Here is a 16,240-nt window from a genome sequence, read left to right as displayed (position 1 = left end):
TGGAAAGGAAGAAGTCAAATTATCATTATTTGCTGATGATATGATAGTATACTTAAGTGACCCCCAAATTTCCACAAGAGAGCGCCTAAATCTGATAAACAACTTCAGCAAAGTAGCTGGATATAAAATTAACTCAAGCAAATCAGAGGCCTTCCTCTACACAAAGGATAAACAGGCTGAGAAGGAAATTAGGGAAACAACACCCTTCACAATAGTTACAAATAATATAAAATACCTTAGTGTAACTCTAACTAAGCAAGTAAAGATCTGTTTGACAAGAACTTCAAGTCTCTGAAGAAGGAAATTGAAGAAGATCTCAGAAGTTGGAAAAATCCCCCATGCTCATGGATTGGCAGGATTAATATAGTAAAAATGGTCATCTTGCCAAAAGCAATCTACAGATTCAATGTAATCCCCATCAAAATTCCAACACAATTAATTTTTCACAGACTTAGAAAGAGCAATTTGTAAATTCATCTGGAAGAACAAGAAACCCAGGATAGCCAAAACTATTCTCAACAATAAAGGAAACTCTGGTGGAATCACCATCTCGGACCTTAAGCTGTACTACAGAGCAACTGTGATAAAAACTGCATGGTATTGGTACAGTGACAGGCAAGTGGATCAATGGAACAGAATTGAAGACCCAGAAATGAACCCACACACCTATGGTCATTTGATCTTTGACAAGGAGCTAAAACCATACAGTGGAAAAAAGACAGGATTTTCAACAAATGGGGCTGGCTCAACTGGTGGTTAGCATGTAGAAGAATGCAAATCGATCCATTCCTATCTCCTTGTACAAAGTTTAAGTCCAAGTGGATCAGGGACCTCCACATCAAACCAGATACACTGAAATTGATAGAAAAGAAAGTGGGGAAGAGCTTCGAGCACATAGGCACAGGGGAAAATTTCCTGAACAGAACACCAATAGCTTATGCTCTAAGATCAAGAATTGACAAATGGAACTTCATAAAGTTGCAAAGTTTCTGTAAGGCAAAAGACACTATCAATAGGACCAAATGGCAACCAACAAATTGGGAAAAGGTGTTTACCAATCCTATATCTGACAGGGCTAACATCCAATGTATACAAAGAACTCAGGAAGTTAGACTCCAGAGAACCAAAAACCCCTATTAAAAATTGGGGGACAGAGCTAAACAAAGAATTCTCAACTGATGAATACCGAATGGCTGAGAAACACCTAAAGAAATGTTCAACATCCTTAGTCATCAAGGAAATGCAAATCAAAACAACCCTGAGATTCCACCTCACACCAGACAGAATAGCTAGGGTAAAAAACTCAGGTGACAGCAGATGCTGGAGAGGTTGTGGAGAAAGAGGAACACTCCTTCATTGCTGATGGGATTGCAAGCTGGTATAACCACTCTGGAAATGAGTTTGGCAGTTCCTCCAGAAATTGGACATAGTTCTACCAGTGGACCCAGCTATAACACTGCTGCCATATACACAGAAGATGCTCTAACATGTAATAAGGGCACATGCTCCACCATGTTCATAGCCTTATTTATAATAGCCAGAAACTGGAAACAACCCAGATGTCCCTCAACAGAGGATTGGATACAGAAATTGTGGTACATCTACACAATGGAGTACTACTCAGCTATTAAAACAATGAATTTATAAAATTCTTAGGGAAATGGATGGAACTGGAGAATATCATCCTGAGTGAGGTAACCCATTCACAAAAGAGCAAACATGGTATGCACTCTCTGATATGTGGTTATTAGTCCAGAAGTTTGGAATATATGAAGTACAATTCACAAACCACAAGAAACTCAAGAAGAAGGAAGACCAAATGGTGGACAGTGCATTCCTTCTGAAAAGGTGGAACAAAATATCCATGGAAGGAGTTGCAGAGAGTAACTATGGAGCAGAGACTGAAGGAAGGACAATCCAGCCCGATATAGCTGTCTCCTGAGAGGCTCTGACAGTGCCTCCCTGACTTATACAGAAGTAGAGACTCACAGCCATCCATTGAACTGAGTACAGGGTCCCCAATGAAGGAGTTAGAGAAAGGACCCAAGGAGCTGAAGGGTTTGCAGCCCCTTAGGAGAAACTACAATATGAAGTAACTAGTACCCTCAGAGCTCCCAGGGACTAAACCACCAACCAAGGAGCACACATGATGGGACTGATTGCTCCGGCAGCATGTGTATACTAGAGGATGGCCAAGTTGGTCATCAATAGGAGGAGAGGCCCTTGGCCCTGTGAAGAAGATTCTGTGCCCCAGTGTAGGGGAATGCCAGGGCCAGTAAGCGGGAGAGGGTGGGGTGGGAAGCAGGGGGAGGGGAAAGGGAACAGGGGTTTGTTCTTGTTGGGTTTTTTTGTTTTTTTTTTTTTTGGAGGGGAAACTGGAAAATGAGAAATCATATGACATGTAAATAAAGAAAATATCTAATAAAAAATATATATCTTAGGTGACATGAAAGCAGTTTGCATTAGAGACCACTGGAAATGTCTTTTTACCTTAAAAAATGACTGCTTTATGTCTTGCCCTAATCTCTCTGACATTCTGCCCACATTGTCCGACATTTTTGTCACTCCTTCTGCCAAGCTATCAGGAAGGGATTTGACTGCATTTGAAACATTCCTCATAGAGTTGCGAAGTGGATTTACAAATGTGTCCATCTAAAGTGAAAAAAAGAGATTATACTTAGATCAGTTACATAACTCAAAAGCCTAAAAAAATATAGAGTGTAACCATGAGAAGGTTTTCCAGTCAATTAGATGCCATTGCCTTAAAAACAAAACAAAACAAAAAACTGTTGACATAGTATACCTTAAAAACACATCTTTATACACACATGGATGGTTTTAAATTTTGACTGAGGAAGATACTATTAGGTTAGGTAAACCTTTACTGTTTGCTTATTAAATTCTGAACCTTCCCAAACAAAACTTGATACAAATGGAATTAACTATTCTATAATTTCACCATAATCCAAAGTAATGGTGAGACATTTGCCAGAGCATGAGACATTTGCCAAAAAGCTACAGAGACAGTAGTACTAGCCAAGAGAGATGTTTGCTGCAAACTTCAGTCAGCAAAGCTGAAAGGTGGCACCACAAGCCTCCTGAAGTCAGACACGGAACAGGAGCAACAAAAGGCGATTTTTCTGCTGGATTGTGGATGTGCTTTGGTCCAGTATTTCCTCACTATGCCCCTAATCCTCCCTTTTGGAATGGTAATGTATATTCTGTGAAACTGTATGTTTGAAGTATAATATTTGCTTTTGATTTTTATAGAGGATTACAGTTAAGAGATTTTGCAGTTTAGGGCTGGCCTAGTAGCAACTGGCCAGTGGGAATTTAGCAAGCTGGGTGGAGAGATTTCAGAGCTCTGGGCCAGAGAGTCTGCTGAGATAAGAACATCCAGCTGCTGCCATGTGGCCTGCCAGTGCTCAGCATAGTGCAGGATATTGCCATTCTTTCTAATCTTCCCACAACAGTCTGGAGACTCAGAATAGACTTTGGATGACTTTTAAGTAGATTAAATGCATCTTGTGTTATGTGTGGTCTGAGTGAAAATGGGCCATATTCTTGAATACTTGGTCCCCAGTTGGTGGAACCATTTGGGAAGGATTAGGAGCCATGGAATGAAGGATAGAGAAAATTGCAACTCTCAAATATAACATAATATTCACTAAGGAGAAGTCCACAAGCATAGGGACATGTTTTGAGGTTTAAAAAGAGTTACACCATTCAGTATGCTATCTGCCACCTACTTGGAGATCAAGATATAAGCTCTCAGCTCCTGATGCCATGGACCCTAGCCCTCTGAAACAACATGCCACAAAGAAAACTTTCATATAAAAGTTGCTTTGGTCATGGTGTTTTATCACAATAGAAAAGTAATTGAGACAGCCAACCAAAAAAGCATATATGCTTTATGGAATAGTCAATCTTAGTCAAGAAAACACAAAGAGAATTCATTTGTTCGTTTGGTTTGTTTTTCAAGAATAAGTGTCTTTGTGTAGTCTTGGCTGTCCTGGAACTCTCTCTATAGACCACGCTGGACCTGGAATTCAGAGATCTGCCTGTCTTTGCCTTTTGAATGCAGGAATTAAGGGTCTGCACCACTGTGCCCAGCTCAGCATGCAGAATTCTAAGAGATGCCTTATGAGACTGTCTATGAAGTATCTATCACATTTAAAACATGCAACTACAGAGAAAATTGCAACTCTCAAATGTAACATAATATTCACTAAAGAGAACTTCACAAGCATGAGAGTCTGCTCTATATTACTTCTACAAATACAGGATTTGTTTTAAAATACATCTAGGAAGGGTTCTGAAAACAGACAGGAAAGAAATAAATTGTAAAACTATGAGGCACAGGAGTAAATCAAGGAGAGCTTGCACGAGTACACCCTCAGCATAATTTACACAGGTGCTGTCTATATAAGCTACTAGCTCTACTCAGTTCTCTGTTCTAGTAACATAACATTCCAATCCAATTTTAACTTAACATTTCTAACTATGGCTAAGAATGATTTCAAACCACAACATAACCTTAAATAAAAATTTACATCAAGCAGAGAAAGGATGTTTATCACTTATTCTATCTATGAATTAATTGTTCTACAGATTTTTTTTTAAAAAAAGAAATTGATAAAATCAATGGTTTCTAAGACATTTGTCAAGCTGAGAAAAGCTTTGAGGTTTGAAAATGTTTGCAGGTTATTTAATCTAATGACTACTTAGATGGGTCTTTAGACTTTATTAGTAATTTAGAATATAATATGCAACTAACCTGCATGTGCTCCTACTGATTATTTAAAATGATGGTGCATATTTAATAAAAACTGTTATAAACTCTATAGTTAAAATTAATGTAATCCTAAAACAGAAAATAAGGCAAATATCTTCAAGATAGAAAACTAGAACTCATCTCTATTGACATGGAAGATTGCATTCTGAATACAATTACTCAGGAAATAAAGCATGAAAATGTGCACATGCATGCATGTGTACATATATACATATGTATATATGGAAAGACAGATACACATACATACTTTACCATTTTAAATTCTATATATGAGAATTTATTTATAAAATTCAACTTTAAAATGTTAGCATCCATTAAGATGTTGAAATTTAACATCCTAATCATACAAGCTCCTATGTACAACACCTAAGTATTGTTGCTACTTTGCACCATTTCCCAAACCACTTGTTTTCATTTTATTTTGTTTTCTTTTTTTGTTTCTTTGTTTGTTTGGGTTTTTTTAATGGCAAGATGGGAAGAAGTGTGTTTGAAGCTTTTCAGTTTTTATTTTAAAACCATCTAAGACTTCTAAAGAGTTGCAAAGAATTACTGAACACTATCCTAAATTTTGCTTTTGCTCTTATCATTACCAGCAAACATTTATTAGTTATGTGTGCGATATGTTTAAACACAGAATAAGATCTTACTTGATTTATGCAGTGGCTTAAGAGAGAAAAATCTTGACTTGAGAAAAATTAAAGTAACAATGAAAAAAATACACGAATCATCCTTAGCAAAGAAGGAAGCAGGACTTTGAGAACTGTTTATAAGGCTTCTGTTACCACAACACTTAACTCTAAGCACAGGCCTGGAACCATATTTTATATTAACTACAACAGTTTAAGTAACAAACACTTCAGTCAACAGGTAAAAATACTTCCAGAACACATCCTATTTAACATTTTTCTTGTCTTTAATTCAACTGAAACATATTTCCTCCCAGTAAAATACACTGCCTACTCAAAATAATAAAAAACTTGTAACCTACTTCAGGCAAACTTTTCTTTTTAAGAATTCATTTTCACTGTTTATTTATTTATTTATTTATTTATTTTTTAAAGAATTCATTTTCACTGTTTAAGGCAAACTTTTCTTAATGGACTACTTTAGAAGGTTGATCCCTTGATTTCTTTCTGTCAACCTCCACTAGATCATAATGTAAGCTTGTATATAAGATATGATGAATCAGCATGTCCCCATATATGGTTTAAAAGCCATCTTATACAAAAGATCAACCAGGGTCATTCTTGCTGGTGATTAAATCTGTTTCCCAAGGAGTGGGCTATTACCTTGCCTGTAACCTAACTACAAATGGTTTACACTCCTCTTCCAGGAAATGACAGCCATGTCTTTGTTTCAAAAACTTGTTACAACCACCTTGCAACTATATCTTTGTTTCTGAAAGGTTTTTACAACTACCTGTTTTTGTAACTCTCTATTGCTATGCCTACCTTATGAGTACTTTGCAGTCATGTCTTTGTTTCAGGAGGTCCTTCCATATAGCTAACTTGTTATGCTTATTCTGCTCCTGTAACCCTGCCTAATTTGCCTGCCAAATCCTCCATTTAGAAACCCCCTACCTTGTCTTCTTCACATCCAACAGTGATCTCCTGAACTCCATTTTTAGAGAGAAGTAGCCCATGTACACAAATTTTAAAAATCATGCTTTAATTAATCGTTTGCATGAATCAATGTGGCCATGATGATTTGGGTCAGTGGTCTTTCATTTGCATATTTGATATTAACAGATACTCTGTGAGAACCAAGTAAACAGGAACATCTCAGAAAACACCACCAGGAGGCCAGGAATTTCTTAATAAGATAAGCTCAGGAACTTTGGAAGGTGGTGGAACTCTTGCCCCTCTGGAAGGATGAGGCTAATTATCATTCCTCAGACCACAGGGTGAGAACCAACCTGCAGGTGGGGACACAATCCGGAAGGGTGGACTTTTGCCCACCTTCAGACAAGGGAAGTCTTTGCCACCTCATTTCCTGAAGACCAATCAGTTTAAAAAGTCATACTGTTCTACCAATCACATTGTGTCTAATGGCTGCTGCCCTGAAAATTGTATAAAAGCTCACTGAACAAATCATGTGGGTTACCTCCCCTCCTTAGGGTCTGGGACATCGCCAGTGCACTGGAACAATAAAAATCCTCTTGCTTTTTGCATTGATCAGGCTCTATGTGGTTCACTCTAGGGGTCTCCAGTAAGCTAAGGCTCGACAGGATCTTACAACTCTAGGCAACAGTACACTGACTACGCCAACATGACAAGACATACTTAACAAATCATTTTAAAATATATGTAAATCTATATTTTCCTTTATTAAAAAAAAGCAAGAAAGATCTCAAAAGGAAATTCAATAATATGCTTACCTTTCGAGCAAAATCGCCCTTCCCTTTACTGTAGGCTTTGTTCTCAAGGAAGTCATAGACATAGTGAGCCAATGCCGGAGAGGCCTTCATCATTTCAGGAGTCAAGAGTAACTAAAGGGAAAAGAAGAAATCTTAAGACAGTAAAATTGCATTGACTATAATTCTACTTTATAAAATGTCTGGCTCTACAGCTTATCCATATTAGAAACTGTGCTGTTGATATAATACTGCTAAAGTTTAAGAGTAATGAAAATATGATTTTATGATATATATAAATAGAAACTTTCAAGTGTGATAAAAGAAAAGTCCAAAACATATTGCTTTCACAAATGCATATAAACTTAAATAATCTAGCTTGGTTGCTTCTAAGCCAAAAGTGGTGGCATACTGAGTGCAGGAGCTAAAAGTACAAGAGAGCCCTTGTACCCTTAAAAATAAACTTATAGTGCCACAACTGAGAAAAGTCATTTTATCAATTGTACAAATTAACTGTTAGGGATCTTAATAAAATTAAAACTCAGTATTTTTGAAGGAAAGTGTTTAACAAGTTTTATAAGTGCAGCATTTCCGCACTGCAGTTTCCAGCTGGGAAAAAATGAAGTAACAGCCAGCTGTTCTTCCTTCTCCTCCTGGCCTTTCAATACACAGCAGCAAATTACAATTGTTATAACTTCGAATCTGCTGCTTGTGACAACAGAACAAAACAAAAACAAACAAATAAATATAAAACCCAGCTACCAGCCACAGATAAAAATCCCTGGTCCTCAAGAGGTGGCTTCCTGCTGCAGTCTGCTGAGTCCTTTTTACAGAGAGCTAAATAATGGAACACTGTCAACTGGGATGACACCTTTCTAAGATATTCAAAAACATTATAAACCACTAACTAGGATGAACTGCAAAGGAACATTACTCTACCTGGGTTTTGGGTATTCAGGTGTAAAATGTATCTCTAGGCATTCGATCAGCCTACACAATATGTAACTTATATGTTATTTCCTGTGAAAAAATTGTATGACTAAGATGATGAACCCAGGAAATATCTTGAGCTCTATTTCTCTCTTGAACTATTCTGGGAACAAAAATGTACTAGGTTCTGTGGTATCCTAAAAAGCTATTATGCATTAAATTATAATCATTTACCTGCTGGGTATACCATAGTATAGATCTAGTTATAATAATCTGAAACACATGTCACACATACTCATCTAAACACAAATCAGCAAAAGTCCTGAGTGCTTAAAAGAAAAAGAAAGTTTAACATTAAATACGGAAACACTAAACTACTTAAGAAACTACATGTCACCTTTGATACGCTACTAAAATTATTCATCCACAATTACAGCCAGCCACACTATTCAGTTGTGTCATTCTCACTGCTAATAAGGCTGGATGTGGGGTTCAGGGTCCCAGGTATGCCACACACATGCTGCAGCAAACATAACTCATTAAAGACATCTACTCTACTCATGTGCTTTACAAAGGAATCCACAGCCAAAACTAAAACAACCTTACCTGCAAATAGGCATTTAAATCCTTTTTCCTTTTTTCTAAAAAATCTCTATCCATATTGTTAAACGTCTTTTTACCAGGAAGCTTCAATATGCTTGACAGATTTTCAAACTAGAAGACAAAATACATTCAAAACTTCTCTTTTTAAGAGAAATAATCTCCACATAACAATTTCTCTACATGTCAAAGTATCTTCAGATAATTTGGGGCTATACTTTCTTACATTAAACAAAACATCACAATCCCATTGTCCACAAAGCCCAAAACACAATCAACCTTTTTTTAATCATAAAAAATTGACAATGGAGAATAAAGATGGATAACTGATGAAAATGAGCCACACACATGCTGCACCATATCAAATTTCATTTTGGTGTTCTAATTTTCAAATTAGTCAAAATTTAGTAAAGCAGTAATACTTTTCCTAGCAACCATTCAACTCATGAAAAGGATATTAAGAAATTAAAATCTGGCCAGGCAGTGGTGGCACACGCCTTTAATCCCAGCACTTGGGAGGCAGAGGCAGGCGGATTTCTGAGTTCGAGGCCAGCCTGGTCTACAGAGTGAGTTTCAGGACAGCTAGGGCTATACAGAGAAACCCTGTCTCAAAACAAAATCAAAAAAATTAAAATTAAAATTTGAATCAAAGTTATGACATTATAGCTTGTTAAAATCTAAGGGACTATTTTAATATTACTGATTATAAAATAATCACTGCCATATGTATCTTTAAAAAGCAGAATGACAAATTACTAACTGTAGTCAGGATCTTATTACAACTCTGCATACACTTACAATGAATATTAATAACCTTTGCTCATCATCATATGAAAAGTAAATTCATAGATTACACTATGAAAAAGACACAAGAATCACTGCCATGTTATTTTTTTCTTTGTAATGTAAAAAATACAGAGCAATATAGCAGTCTAGGCCTTATAGACTCAACATTAGGTACAACCATGACAGTAATCTACTATACCTATTCAAGCACAAGGTGTTACTATGCCTACTGCTAGAATAACCCAGGATAGGGCCTGGCCAACAGCAGTACCTGAAACTTCAGGCAGTCTCTTCCCTCTTCCCATATATTACATACACTGAGACAAACAAACTGTTTTTCTTTTAAATCCTTTGTTTAAAATACATTATCTATATGAAGAAGACCAATTCCTGCTGCAGACATTAAGAAAGAGGAAGATGGGGAGAGAGGGAGAGAATATATGAGAATCAGAATCATTTCCATCCCAAACTGGAAGATTCTGACAATTAGATGCAGTGAAAATTCTAATGGTTGTTCAGAATGAAAATGTGAACAAGTTTAATACACAGCATATATGTAAAATAATAATTTTGCCTCAATCATTATCAAGAAGAAAAAGCAGATGGGGCAATACATTGAAAGTATTGAGTAGTAGTGAGAACTCACAAATTTGGCTATAAATGAAGCCAGAAGAAACAGTCTTCATTGAATACAGTATGCAAAATAGTTTCTGGTGCATCTATGAAAGCCTTAAAAAAATTACACTTTGTGGAAGACAACATCCTATGTTGTTTCCAAAGATACACAATTGCTAAAATATTACTTATGCATATGACTCTAAATTACCCACTCGTGTTTTCAGAGTGCATAGTATATCCTTTCTTACCAAAGAACAGGGATCTGAACTGCATTTCTCCAAATTCACATGGGAAAGGCGTTATCTTATACTGTAATTACATATTCTAAGACAGGGTCTTTAAAGAAGCAATTAAAGTAATCCAAGGCTTCTGGACTAGGCTGTCAGTCAAACTGCCTCTGCACTATACTTAACACCACACACCAGGAATGCACACATACGGGTAAGAGGCCATTTTCTAGTCTCAAACAACTGAGAAGCCAAACCTTCTTAAGACTTTCAGCTTTTGGAATTGCATCAAGTTTAGACTCTTAATAAACCACTAAAAATTTGATGAAGTAGGTTTGAAATTACGTTAAAAATTTTCAAAATATGTTAATACTCAAACATAAAATTCTTATTCATTTGAATAATGAATATTTAATATCACCATTGGCATCAGTATGTTTGTGCACTTATACAGACTTTAAAAGAGGAAACAGAAATATGCAGTATCCACACAAATGTATGTAGAGTCTGCCTGTCTGGTACACTGTTATTTTCCTAGAACTGAGAAGAGTCAGGCACACAGAAAATTTTAAAAATTTCTCGAATAAGCCGTGCAGTAGTGACACACACCTTTAATCCCAGCACTTGGGAAGCAGAGGCAGGCTCATTTCTGAGTTCGAGGACAGCCTGGTCTACAGAGTGAGTTCCAGGACAGCTAAGGCTACACAGAGAAACCCTGTCTTGAAAAACCAAAATAAGTGAATAAATAAATAAATAAATAAATCTCGAATAAATGATTGGGCAGTTCAGGCCATTTAAAATGTATAAATACTTCTTGTTTTAATCATTTTAAGGCTATTAGTCTATCTTACTGTGGCTACAGAATATTTTAATGACATTATCATGGTACCAACCATATTTTTCTAAAAATATTAAGTGAAAGGATATTTTCTGATTTCAACAGTATATGTCAATTGAAATCTAATCACATGTTATCTTTTTTTAGTGACTTGATACTTATACAACTAAATTTTGAATCAATTAAGACTTTCAAGAGTAAAAATAAGCTCCACAGATTATCTTTTCCATCATCTGCTAATGTTTTCTTCTAAGTTAAGGAGAAGAAAAAAGTCCTTATCAAAAATATGAAGAAAGAATTTCTTTTCATTCAACTTTAAAAATCTTTATACTTACTTCTATAAAACAAGATTAAATTTAGTAAGAATTTAAAACAGTATTTGGTTAATGTCAGGTTCATTGTAGATTGTGGTTCAAAATAACTTAAGCAAAGGACCAGGTTTAGCAACATTGTTGGATGAAAGTACCATTCAAAATAATGGTAGCTTTGAATTATGCCTCTGAAACCCACCACTGTGTTCAAATGAGAGATAGCAGTCTCCTTCCTTGCAGTAAAGCAACTCCTCTCAAAGCATTCCCCTCCACTCACTTGCCCTTTTCTCACAGATCAGAAATATACATTCATTTAACCTTGCCATTTGAATTACCATTGCTGCTTTGTTGTTACTCCACAATGAATTAGATTGGTTCGAACTGCTCATAATCATGCTTCCAATTATGCCAAGTATATAAAGTATCAATTCCTTTATATAATGTGAACATCCTTAAAGAAATGTAGAATCAAAGCTGAACCAAGACACAGTGTAAAGGTCACAGGCTTGGCCACAAGCTTTACAAACTGTATTACCTGCTCAGTGATTCTCATGTGGAAGTCATGGAAGTCACTATAACGCCGATAGGTTTTCCACATCTCCTCAGTGTTTAGGTTGCGCCGGTGTACAGTGATGGCATATAGTGCATATGTCTTGCCATGATCATTACAAACGCCTGCCACAGCATATGGGTCATAGTCAGCATATACTAGTCATTTCAAACAAAATGAAGAGGAACAAGACACAAAAAGGAGGGAGATGAAGAACAAAAACAAACAAAAAAAGACAACATGAAATGAAGAATTTGAAATGACAGACTCAGACAAAAGAATGGCAGCAAAGGATAAAACAGATTCCTATCCTCTGTGCACACATGCTTATGGTATTATAAATAATGACTACAACATAAAATATCCTCAAAGTTTTATGATAGCGCCAACCATGAATTGGTGTCTACATTGAATTCTGTTTCCAAGAGGTTTAATTCATTATCAAGGATGTTGCCACAGCACTATTCAGAATGAAACACTATAGTTTCCTAAATTTCATACACCAGGAACCCCAGAAACCAAACAATAAACTTTTACCATTCCTTTAAATATAACTAAAACCTGTTCAGCTAAACAACTACAAAACAGCCACAGGGTAAAGCTTATCTCCTGCTAATTCTATTCTCAATAACATTGAACAATTCACAAATGTAATTTATGCTAGGAATTGAGCAACAGCAGGAGAAAACAAAACAAAGTTTTTCCAACATCATACAAACCAGGAAGCCTTTAAAATCGAAATCTGTTCTGTTTCTGATCTTGCTACTCTTAAGGAGAAGAACTCTGAATTACCGTTCTTGTCTTTCTAAGCTTGTTTTCCATTTCATTCTTCATAACTGTAATTCTGGAACTGTTATGAAGCATTATGTAAATATCTGATATGTGGAATATCTGATACGTGACTCCTGTGGGCACTGTGACCCATGGGTTGAGAAGCACTGCTCTAGGTGGCCAAAACCTTGTTGCTTCCTTTTCATATCTATCAAGTGTTTGTATGCATGTAGATGATCAAACATGTGAGCATGTGTGTATGCATGTAGAATAACACAATATATCAATATCAGGCATCTTTCTCAGTCTCTCAACAGAACTTGGAGTTGTCCACAAAACTGACTATTTAACCAGCAAGCCTCAGGGACACTCCTGTCTCTACCCACTCAACACTAGGTTCACAGAGGCAGGATGCAGTGCTGGAATTGTACATGGATGCTGGGGCCCTAAATTCTGACACTTTACCAACTGAGCCATCATGTTTCCTCCAAGCTGATGGTACCTATATACTTCATCCTTCAATCACTTTATCCTATTGCCATGTGTGGCAGACATCATGGTGTTCACCCCCCTCAAGGTCTTAAATTGGCCACTCATTTCAATCACTGTAATTTTTTTATTTTACATTTTTATCGGTTCTTTTTTGTGTTTGTCTTAAAATTTATTCTTCTAAATAATTTTCAACATATTTAATACTATTAAGATTGTCACTCTGATTTCTCAAAAACCCAACTTTCCCTTACTGTGACTCTTATTTCTTCCTGGAGCTGCTTTCTCAAATTCACTTTCCACCTTACCCATCTGAGTGTTCTGTACTTATGAAAGGACACACCAGGACCACTGTTAACGCTGTATGCAGTTTTCACAAACTTGGTCCTCCTAGAATCAGCCAAACTGAGCATCAAAAATAGTTTTAAATGTGCTTGTACTACTATGTACAAACTTTTTTTCTTTCTCTTATTCTCTAGTCTATATTCTCTAATCATCAATTGCTTATACAGCATTTCACTGCATTCATTGTGTTATACAACCATTCGAGAGATGATTCAAAGTATATGGGATGATATGCATGGGTCACATATGAATACTCTATAACTTTATATAAAATAACATAGCATTTTTGCTATCTAAAGAGGTTTGCAAATTCATAGCCCATGAATATGAAGTTGTATTATGTGTTTGGATTGAGGCCATGGGGTACATGATAACTAGAGATAGCAAACTGCAGTTACACTCAGGTTTAAGATGAAAACTGAGGCTTCGCCCTTCTGTGGATATTAAATACAGTTCCCTACTGTGGTCCTCACAGTCCTCAGTCTTTACATCTAAATCTAAAAGTTTCCTAGTTCTTGCTTCATGGTAACTTTATATATTAAATTATAAGAACACAGTTCTGCTTTTTCTCAACCCAAGGGCATAAAAATGCCATCAAAACCAAGATAGTAGCCTTCCTGTTTTTACCACCCCTAGGCTTCATTGCTCCTTCACTTCCCAGAACTTGTTTTTCCTCATAACCTGGATATTGCTTCAGCTATTTTATAACATTGCCATGTGTGGGAGGCATTGTGGCAGCTTAGACTCTAATACTAGCCAAAAGTCTACAAATGATATAAGGATGGATTGCAATAATCTGTAATTGTGAATACAAAAAAGGAGAGGTTTTAAAGCTAAGTGTTTTTCTGTCTTGCAATCATCCAGCAAAGCAGTTTCTATGTACCTTCTTAGTAAATTATTTCAATAATATAAAAAGTAGTACCTATATTAGCAAATACACATGAACTAACTCTAAATATTCATGGTAACTTTTGTAAAATTCATACTTCCTATTTAAAATTTGCTTTCCTTCCTCATATATATATATATTATATATATATAACCAATATTTTTGTTTGGCCAATGATACGTATACTATATGTATACGTATACGTATGATTATATTAATAATAAAAATACTTTGGTCATATTCTACACATATATTTTAGCTCTATTCAATGATAACATTTTACTGTCAACTTTTGCACACAGACTCAAACAAATAGAATCGTAGTCACATTTTTAATCAAGTTAAGAATCTAGCTTTTTTAAACACTGTTTAGAAAAGGGTGAATAAAGAAATGACTATCAATTTTGATCAAGACATGTTTGGAAAAGGTAATATAGAAGCCAATTAAGTAGATCACCATAACTACGAATTAGTAAGAACAAGGAGAATGCCAAGGACTAGAGAAGAGACAGAGAATATGCATTACAGTACTTTTAAAAAGAATCATGTGGATCTGTCACACATTGCTAGGGAGAAGAGCCTACCTGGGTACATGTACAACAGGAAGAAAAATGAAGTTAATTTTTTCAAATGCAGATAACAAATGACTTGATTTTAAAGGAAGACAAGAAGCTACTGTGTGTTATACATTTTAAGAAGATGAAGATAGAACTGGAATATTTTGTTATAATAAGGCCAATGTTACTCACAGAAGCCATATAGATGTGGCTATGTAAAGAATTAATTTACCAATTTAAATCAACTTCATCATGCTAAACACATATAGCTAGTCAATATTTTTTAATAATGACATTTTTTCTTGATGAAAGAAGAAACGGACCAGTCTTAGACCAGCACGGCACTAGATTGTAGTTTTCATCTTCAATAACAGAAATGTTAAAGACATGAGATCATGAATCAGTGTCACTCATATATGATGTCTGTCATACATCAGCAATTGCCAGTGTAATTAGATAGATCTATAGGTATCCCACAAGATAGACATTTTTATCCAGGCTCCTCTAGCCAAATGAAGAAATTGCAGTAGGAACCTCACAGGAGCTCATCTAACTGAAGCTCCAGAGTAAGCGGTTTGAGCCCAGGCAACTGTGTTCCTAACCCTACTATATGATGTTACTTCCCCAAAATTTCTGCATGTTTGGATAAAAGGCAATTTATTAAAAAACATTTTGCCTTATTCTTTTATGTCTCTAAAGAATAGTATATTGTTGAAAAAAAGCAAAATAAAACAACTAGAAAATCAGAACAGCCTAAAAAGAGAAATATTAACACCAGAGACATAAACATGAATGTCTCTTCCTCTAGATATTAAACTTAATATTCCTAAGAAATAAAGATTTATATATGAATAGATGTCCTTAAAATTAGAAGAAAAGTCACCAAAGAATGTGGAAACTTTTTCAAATCTTTGAAAATTTATGGATGGAAAAAGTAATCAATTACATCAAAAATTAAAGGGAAAAGTAACAAGACCTCTACTTTAATTGACAATGTGCTCTCGAGTGACTTCTAAAAGGAGACTAATAGATATATTCACTACATTTAAAAGGTGAAGAAACAGCCAACAGATAACTTATTCCAGAAGTCTAGCAGAATGCCAGGCAGTGGTGGCACGCCTTTAATCCCAGCACTTGGGAGGCAGAGACAGGTGGATTTCTGAGTTGGAGGCCAGCCTGGT

The 16,240-nt window shown here is 35.8% G+C and overlaps 1 protein-coding gene across 3 annotated transcripts in view; it reads right to left on the bottom strand.

The window, feature by feature from the left end:
- The window catches only part of Snx13 (sorting nexin 13), a 106,635-nt gene that overhangs the window by 17,039 nt on the left and 73,356 nt on the right, over window positions 1–16,240 (bottom strand). Inside the window, exons 18-21 of one of the 3 annotated variants that reach the window (XM_031357455.1) lie at window positions 11,994–12,166; window positions 8,685–8,792; window positions 7,173–7,283; window positions 2,491–2,652 (exon numbers count right to left, since the gene is read on the bottom strand). In XM_031357455.1, coding sequence (XP_031213315.1) covers window positions 2,491–2,652; window positions 7,173–7,283; window positions 8,685–8,792; window positions 11,994–12,166 — 554 coding nt within the window. Of the gene's footprint in view, window positions 1–2,490; window positions 2,653–7,172; window positions 7,284–8,684; window positions 8,793–11,993; window positions 12,167–16,240 lie in introns of those variants that run through there. The other 2 variants (XM_031357456.1, XM_031357457.1) reach the window with 2 other exon arrangements.

The sequence above is a fragment of the Mastomys coucha genome, unplaced genomic scaffold (genome assembly GCF_008632895.1).
Source record: "Mastomys coucha isolate ucsf_1 unplaced genomic scaffold, UCSF_Mcou_1 pScaffold6, whole genome shotgun sequence".
Taxonomy (NCBI): Eukaryota; Metazoa; Chordata; class Mammalia; order Rodentia; family Muridae; genus Mastomys; species Mastomys coucha.
This window is presented reverse-complemented; position numbering and strand designations above follow the sequence as displayed.